The 8,130-nt window shown below is 58.2% G+C and overlaps 4 protein-coding genes across 4 annotated transcripts in view; 2 read left to right on the forward strand and 2 right to left on the reverse strand.

Moving 5' to 3' along the window:
- The window catches only part of CHGG_09713 (uncharacterized protein), a gene marked incomplete at both ends in the record, with an annotated part of 837 nt that extends 363 nt beyond the window's left edge, over nucleotides 1–474 (forward strand). The window contains one exon of the mRNA XM_001227639.1: nucleotides 106–474. Coding sequence (XP_001227640.1) covers nucleotides 106–474 — 369 coding nt within the window. The remainder of the gene's footprint in view (nucleotides 1–105) is intronic.
- An 814-nt stretch (nucleotides 475–1,288) lies between these two features.
- CHGG_09714 (uncharacterized protein) lies at nucleotides 1,289–4,311 on the reverse strand (the record flags this gene model as incomplete). Its single annotated transcript, XM_001227640.1, has 3 exons — nucleotides 1,289–2,169; nucleotides 2,743–2,832; nucleotides 2,949–4,311. 3 exons carry the CDS (start codon nucleotides 4,309–4,311, stop codon nucleotides 1,289–1,291), a joined length of 2,334 nt encoding a protein of 777 aa, XP_001227641.1.
- A 379-nt stretch (nucleotides 4,312–4,690) lies between these two features.
- On the reverse strand, nucleotides 4,691–5,004 carry CHGG_09715 (uncharacterized protein; the record flags this gene model as incomplete). Its single annotated transcript, XM_001227641.1, has 2 exons — nucleotides 4,691–4,884; nucleotides 4,947–5,004. 2 exons carry the CDS (start codon nucleotides 5,002–5,004, stop codon nucleotides 4,691–4,693), a joined length of 252 nt encoding a protein of 83 aa, XP_001227642.1.
- A 1,706-nt stretch (nucleotides 5,005–6,710) lies between these two features.
- CHGG_09716 (uncharacterized protein) lies at nucleotides 6,711–8,049 on the forward strand (the record flags this gene model as incomplete). The annotated part of the gene is made up of 4 exons (XM_001227642.1): nucleotides 6,711–6,764; nucleotides 6,820–7,091; nucleotides 7,170–7,215; nucleotides 7,468–8,049. 4 exons carry the CDS (start codon nucleotides 6,711–6,713, stop codon nucleotides 8,047–8,049), a joined length of 954 nt encoding a protein of 317 aa, XP_001227643.1.
- Between the last annotated feature and the right edge of the window lie 81 nt (nucleotides 8,050–8,130).

Genomic DNA, 8,130 nt, shown 5'->3' on the forward strand with positions numbered 1-8,130 from the left:
CACCACACTCGGGCGAGCACGCCCTGCGCGGGTGCATCTTGGACGTTCGAGGCGCAGCCGCTGGAGGAGGGCTTGTCGTCGTACGCGGTTATCTCGGCGACGCAGGACACGCGCTTCAACCCCGTGCGCGCCGCCGAGCTGCCCTCGCTGGCCGTCGCCGTCACCCTGCTGACCGACTTTGAGGACGCCGCCGACGCCGCCGACTGGGAGCTCGGCGTCCACGGCCTGCGCATCTCGTTTCGCTATAACGGGCGCCGGTATGGCGCGACCTACTTGCCGGATGTGGCGGTGGAGCAGGGGTGGACCAAGGAGGAGACGCTGGTTAGCCTGATGCGCAAGGCGGGTTGGATGGGCAGGAAGGATAGGTGGGAGGAGGTTGAGCTGAGTGTTGTGCGCTACCAGGGGAGGAAGGTGGGCTTGGAGTATGCCGAGTTTAAGCAGTGGCGGGATTGGGTGGATGGGACTGAGGCGTGATTGTGAGGCGGAGTTCTCATATCGGGGTGGGGAGTTTACAGGCCTAGAAGGTTTAGAGGCATTCGGGGGGTAAGGTAGGGGTGGTGTGGTAGTTTATGGTAATACGGTTCTGGCTTGAGGAGTACGGTTTGGGTAAAGGTTAAACGGTAGGTTTGGGTTGGACTCGGGGTAAACGGCTGCTCGAGTCCAGGATGGCCGGGACTGGGCAACGGGGGTCGTGGCGCATATTTCGTTTTCAGACGCCAACGCCCATTGCTACATGCTGGCCAACGAGTTTCCACATGGAGGATCTCATGTTCCATCGTATCCCGTGATTTAGAACTGGTATATATAATACAAGGCGATAGAGCCAGACTTTCAATTACAGCTGTCCCTAGGAGAGAGCAGCACCACGGACAATTTAACATCGTAAATACAGGCCACATATCAAAACATCCCACCGACGTACCACGCCCACCCAAAGCAAGGCGGCTCCCTTGTCAATAATCCCAGCAACGTCAACAATTATCGGAACACTAACTGACCCGACAGCAACTCCAGCCAAGGGAAGAAACAGATAGATCATGGTACCCCCCGCAACCAGAACAGAGCCAACCGTGGTATCTCTCGCGCGCTCCCCAACCCCGACCGAAAAGCATTGTTCCCAACTCCCTGCTACAATAAACCATCAAGATTCCCTCCCATCCCGGACCCGGAATACCGAAACCCTCTTCGCGACCCTAATACCATCAGCCTTCATTATCTTGGCACGCCCCCCACGCTTCACAAGCTTCCTCCCCCCTCCGGCCCCAGAAATCCCGTGGCACAGCCGGCCCTACCAGCAGCGCAACTTCTTCCAGAACCGCCCGCCACCATCCCCCACCCGATCCCCCTGCATCTTCGGCCCCCTGACCCCCAACCTCCTCCTCCCATCCTTCTCCCCACCACCACCACCACCCTCATCATCCTCCCCTGCCGGCGGCAACGGCGTCAACGGCTTCGTCATGCCGCGACTATTCGCCGCCAACTCACCATCCCCACCACCCCCACCACCACCACCACCCCTCTCCGCCCTCCGCCTCGCCTCCTCCACGCGCCGCACAATCAGCGCAAACGTCTCCTCCACGTTCACCTCGAGCCGCGCGCTGGTCTCCATGAACCCGCACCCGCGCGCGCGCGCCCACTCCAGCCCCGCCGCGGCCGGCACGCGCCGGGCCTCGGCCAGGTCGCACTTGTTGCCGGCGACCATCTTGACCGGCGGGACGGTCTTGCCGCCGGAGCCGGCGCCGGGGTTGTGGTTGTGGTTGTGGTGAGGGGGGAGGTTGGTGCTGGTGGGGGAGAGGCCCGCGCGGCGGGCGCGCTCGGCGTTGTCGAGGCGCGTCTCTGCTTCCATGTCGATCAGCTCGTTGAAGTAGTCGAGGGCGTCGAGGGAGGGCGGGGACGTGATGTCGTAGACGAGGAGGAAGGCGTCGGCGCCGAGGTTGGACGACGCCCACATGCCGCGGTATTCTTCCTGCCCGGCCGTGTCGGTCAGCGAGAGGTGGTATACCGCGCCGTCTAGCCGCCGCGTCACGCTGTAGCTGTCCTCGATGGTCGGGTCGTACTCGCTGGTCCATTGGCTGCGCACGAGGCGGAGCGTGATGGAGGACTTGCCGCAGCCGCCGTCGCCGCAGATGGTGATGGAGATGGGGACGGGCGGTTGGGAGGCGTCGGACGCTGAGGGGGTGTGTGATGGTTTCATTGTGTTTTTTTTTCCTTCTTTTTTTAGGGGCGCGGTTCTCTTTCTGTTTGGTGTGTAAGGGGGCGATCGGCTTCGTGACGATCGATTGTGGCGCGCGCGCCGGACCGCAAGGGCGGTTGCCGCGGGTGGATGCGTGTAGATCTTTTCGGTGGGAGGTTGCGCGGGGGATTGTGCGACGCGTGGGTTGAAGGTTTCTGCGCAACGGGTAAGAGAAGTGAATGTCTGACCGCGCGTGCGAGACGGCGATCGAGTGCCGAAGCTTTGCGACAGGGGTTGACTGGTTGGCGATTTGTCGTCAAATGGCGTGCCGCACGCGTCGTGTGTGTTTGGCCAAGTGCCGCAACTTGTGGTAACTCACTATTTTGGCGGCGTGCGGAGGATGAACTAGGCCGGATTAGGTATGGAGGCAAAGCAGAACAACCGAATGTCACCGATTCAATGATTCAATGGAGTAGTTAGTTATTAATTAATTCAACTTTTCAAGTTCCCACTAGTCAGCTACACAGTACTTCACGCACATCGCCGACGGCCTCACTTGAAGAACCTACTCATGTTGCCGACGTGGACCTCGAATATTCCAGATTTCTCAGGATTCTTTTTATTTCTTCTCTTGTAGGACGAAATCGTAGACAATAAAACTTCTCATTAACAATTCACCATTAGTTATCTCTTTCCATCCGAATAGAGCTGACCAAGGTTTTGAAGGCGGCCTCCAGAACAGCAATCCATTAGTTCAGATTCTTTAACGAAAAACTCTTCACAATTGTATCATTATCATTTTCCACCAGCGTCCCATCAGGCAGCTCATAATAGCAGTGTGGCAAAACCCATCCGCTCCTCAGCTCCCCCCCAAACACGCCCAGCCCCTTCAACGCCTCAACCCGTTCCCGGTCCCACAGACAAAACCCAGCATACCTCCAGCGGTCCAACAGCCCGGCCCGGCCCTGCGGCGGCATTTCATCGAGATGTCTCCACATCCGCTGGCGAAGCTGGCACAGCCCCTCCCCGAACCTGTTGATGTCCCACCCGCGCAGCGCCTCCAGCCAGGCGCACGGCGCCACGTCGAGCCCTTCCCCAGCATAGAGCACCGCGGCCGCCTCGTCCAAGTCCCAGTCCCATGTATCTCTGCCCGGCGCCGGGAACTTGCCCTGGCACCAACCCTGCAGCGCGGGCACCTGATGGTCGTTCACTTCCTCGCCGTAGATGCCGGCGAAAGCGGGCGTGAGCTGGTTGCGGGCCGCGCGCTCGACCACGCCGCGGCGGGCCTGGGCGAGCGGGACGAGCCGGTCTAGATCGGTGAGCAGGTCGGTGAGCTGGCGGCACAACAGGCGCTCGGGGCGTTTGCCGGCCCGCTGCTGCTGCTGCAGGTCCTGCCCGTGCACGAGCACGAGGCACAGGTGGGTGAGGAAGACGTCGACGTGGTCGATCTGCTGCATCTCCCAGGACTCGAGCGTGCCGAAGAGGCCCAGTGCCGCGCCTTCGTGCGTGCTCTGGTTGCTGATGGCTGCGACTTCCTCCAGCCACAGCACCCGCGAGTGGCCGCCCGAAGCCCAGACGTTGCACAGCATCTGGCGGCGGTAGAGGCTGCGTAGGAGCCGCCGCCGCTCTAAGAGAGAGAGCGGTGCCGTGGCGGGCGTTTTGGCCCCGTCGCCGTGGTCGAATGACGCGAGCCGCGCCGTGACGTAGATGTCGGCGAGGAGGTTGATCTGGCGAAGGGTGCGGCAGATCCCGTTTAGCTCCTCGAGCGGAGGGGTGGCAGCGGGGTGCAGTGATATACCAGTTTGGAGGATCTTGTGGTATATCTCGGACTTGGTGTGCACCCATTCGAGATGTTGGGCGGCGTCTCTGGGGCCCGAGCAAGGGAGTGAAAAGAGAAACCTGGCATCAGCCAGCACCGGGCCCAGCTCGTTATGCAGGACGCGGAAAAGGACGGCCCGCCGTTGAACCCTGAAGCGGTGGTACACGAAGCGAGCCGTGGCGATGAAGTGGGCGAGGTCGCTCACGGTGTCAATCTCGAACATGATCTTGTCGAACAACTCGGGTGGTAGATGGCCAAGATGATTGCGGGAGACGACATGGGAGCGCGTGTTGTTCTCCGTCCGCGCTTTGGAAGCCATTTTGCGAACAATGTGTGGGGTTGATGAGGTGAAGTGAGTGGGTGGCTTTTATGAGTGTGTGATTAATGAAGGAGAGATGGGTGGCTTTTTTTTAGGGAGCGACGGATGACTTTATATGACCAGTCGTTGTTGGGTGAACGGCTGAAGATGAGACGGATGGCGTTATATTATGACCACCCGATGTTGGATGAAGTCATAGAAGCGACGAGACCCTAAGCGTCTGGTCAGGGCCACGATGCTCACCATCACTGAGTTCAGTCCGGTCACGGTCTAGTCCGTTCCAGATGCAGCTCGCCAGCGGAAATCTCGCCGGCGGCGCGGACAGGTTCAATAAATACGTAATTGACTTCGTACAATGACGGATACGACTCAATGCTAGTTACCCTGCCGACTCCTCATGCTTCTTGCTCTCACCCTTGGCCACGGGCGCACCCGTCTGCGGCTCGTTCTTGGATCCAGGCTCGTTCTCGTAGCTGCCGCCATGCGCCTCATACTCCCTCGCCAGCTTCATCCCCTTCCAAGCTGCCCACTGCCCCTTGCCATCTCCAGATTTGTTGGGCTCTTGCTGGATCTCTGTCGATGAAACCAAAATTCAATGACGATACGACCTGTTGCCTACGGGATAGTCGCCTTACCTTCTTTGAGGTGCTCGCGGAGTTCCGGATCGGTGGGGATGCCTTTGCTGCTTGGCATTTTCCGTCTTCAATTGAATGTAATCAGGAGATGTTTGATTGGGGTTGGTATGTAAATGGGGAGACTGGAGGGTGTCTGTATATGGGCTGAGGTGGCTCATGATCATATGGTGGCATCCACAACCCTTGCCACTTAGAAGCTAGCTAGGCACCAATGATATCATTGGCAACGTCATGTTGAGGCAGGCAGTGTTTACTGTGGGCACCAGTTGAATTCATCAGTTGAGAGGTTTGGATACCGGCCCTTTAAGCTGAACCCTCTTCCTCATGGTCATCTTTTCTCTTCCTGCCTTAACGTATAATGTCCAGAGGACACAGAGGCCTAACCCGCTTTACGTGTGGTAGGCAGTTGCCACCACGGCCGACTACCTATTCCAACACCGTTTACTCATTCACTGTGTTAAACTCGTTACTCGTCAAGCAACCCGAAGGCCAATTTGGCCCCTAGGTCTGAATTTTCCGGTCCCGCTGGTCTGCCCACGGCTTTCTGTCGCCCTTCTACTGCCGAGTTTGTGGCAGAATCTTATGGCTTGTTAGTCACAGTTTAACAGGGGCCCACATGAATAACTGTTCCCACTGCCCTGCCACCGAGTTCAAGAATTTGGATACATTTTCCGCACCGCTTTTGATCCGCGCCAGGGAACCTAAGTTAAGTGGACTTTGCATCACCAGCTGATTTATCAAAATATTCCATTTTAATACATGTGCCACTGGATCCAACTTTCTTCAAGTCTTTGCTTAGGATGTTTCGAGCGGGCCTGCGGTTGGTTACCTTACCTACCTACCTAGGTACTTACATGTAAGCGACTGGACTGGATTGAGTGGAACAACCAACCAACCAAACAAACCCTGAGCCAACAAACCTGAACCAGCAAAACTGAATCTCGAAAACAAAAACAACCTCGAACCTAAACTGCAAACCGAAGCCTCGCGGCACACCCACGCGTTGGGGATAATCATTTTCGCTCTATCCCCTTCCCCTTTCCATTCTCTATCACTCTCTTTTTGTCGTCCGGTTCAAACCCAACTTGGGATTGCGGCGCGGGGGAATACTGCTGTTTTTGTATACCGACGTGTCGGCAGGACTCTGCTACAATCTGTGATACACATGCATCATGTCCTAGCTAGACGCATGAAGCTTGCTGGATCGGGATCAAGGTGCATGTGTGGCTTGTTAGGTCAAAGATGAACAGAGTCTGAGGAAGTGACCATGTCCGGCTTATCAGGGGCAGTTATTAGGGGCCGCCCCAGGAAAATTCTGAAACGTTGGATTGGACAGGATATCCGGGTTGAGGACTATGGGGAGCCGTGGGAGTTGAGGTGGTTGAGGAAACCGCAACACCATGGTAACACCCACGCTTGGCTACAGCCTACATGTACCTAGCCGGGGGTTACGTACGAGACAGTGAGCGGTTAAAAACCCGCTAATATACTCGAATGCCAAGAACTCCGGTTTCCGGCTATCCTCCTTTTTCGGCTTGTCATGACTGTGGGGTCTGGTCCCGGCCGGCCGCGGCGACACGTGGGGCGTGGGGAGCAAGATCCCGACCATCCGGCCCCTAGACCCTTCTAGTAACTAAGCAAAATTCGAGATCTTACTTAAGTATGACTCCCTGACATTGGCCCCGTTTCCTCCCTGCACCCCTCCACCCTTCCACCCCAACCCCGTTGTTGGTACCATCCCTAGATTTGTATCAGGAACTAAAAATGGATACAACACATGGGGACAAGTCCCTGAACAGGGCCGACGAGGTCGAACATGTAAGTGGTGGGTCCTGGTACCCCCCACGCGAGCACACCATTGACACCTTGGTAGCTCATTGATGCCGTAAAAGCACTGATAGTCCCCTTCGTTCGGGAGGCGGATGAAGCAATCCCGTCCAGGGCGGCCGGGGAGCTTCTCCCGAACGCGCAGGGGGTTGTCAAGAATACCCTTGTCTACGCCCAGAGACCCGAGGACTTGGTCCGGGAACTAGCCTTTAACCTCCCCGAAGGGAAAGGCCGGGGTGAAGAGGGCTTGCTTGAGACTATCAAGGATGTCCTCAAGTATAGCGTCAATACGTGGGACCAGGGGTTCCTGGACAAGCTGTATGCCAGCACCAATCCAGTTCAGTCTTCCAGCCCGTTACCACCGCTCAGATTCTTGTTCTAACTATAGCGTACCAGGGTTGGCGTAGCTTCTGAGCTCCTTCTGGCCGCTCTGAACACAAATGTAAGCGGGTTGTCGGGGACATTACCCCTGAGCCCCGAGCCCCCGAGTCTGAGGAGATGCCCATGACTAACACGACGAAGGTACACGTCTACCAAGTCTCGCCGGCCCTGACCGTCATCGAAAAGCACACAGCCAAGTCTCTCGCCAACCTCTTTGGCTTCACCGGCCCCCGCGCAGGAGGCGTGACTTGCCAAGGCGGAAGCTCCTCCAACCTGACCTCCATCGTCATCGCCCGCAACACGCTCTACCCAGAGTGCAAATCCCCAAAGCAACAACGGTGCCCCCGGCCCCCTCATCCTTTACACCAGCGTCCACGGTCACTACTCAGTTGAAAAAGCCGCCGTGACCTGCGGCCTGGGCTCCGCCTCGGTCTGGACCGTCCCCGTCGACGCCACAGGCCGGATGGACCCCTCGGCCCTGCGCGCCCTCATCCAACGCGCCCAATCCGAGGGCAAGACACCGCTCTACGTCAACGCCACGGCCGGCTCGACCGTGTTGGGCTCCTACGACCCCTTCGAGGCCATCGCCGACATCTGCGCCGAGTTCAACCTCTGGATGCACATCGACGCGAGCTGGGGCGGGCCGGCCATCTTCTCGCCCACGCACCGCCGCAAGCTCGCCGGCTCCCACCGCGCCCACTCCCTCACCTCCAACCCGCACAAGATGCTCAACGTCCCCGTCACCTGCTCCTTCCTCCTCGGCCCGGACACCGCCGTCTTCCACCGCGCCAACACCCTCCCCGCCGGCTACCTCTTCCATACCACCACCACCACCACCACCACCACCACCACCACAACCTCCGAACCCACGCCATGCATTCCGAGGTTAAAATGAGGGGGCATAAATGAACTGTGGCGAGACTAGCCGCGTTTGATTGAGTTCTCCTTACGTGACGGCCCGCTCCTGGGCCAAGCC

Source organism: Chaetomium globosum, genomic scaffold (genome assembly GCF_000143365.1).
Source record: "Chaetomium globosum CBS 148.51 scaffold_7 genomic scaffold, whole genome shotgun sequence".
Taxonomy (NCBI): domain Eukaryota; kingdom Fungi; phylum Ascomycota; class Sordariomycetes; order Sordariales; family Chaetomiaceae; genus Chaetomium; species Chaetomium globosum.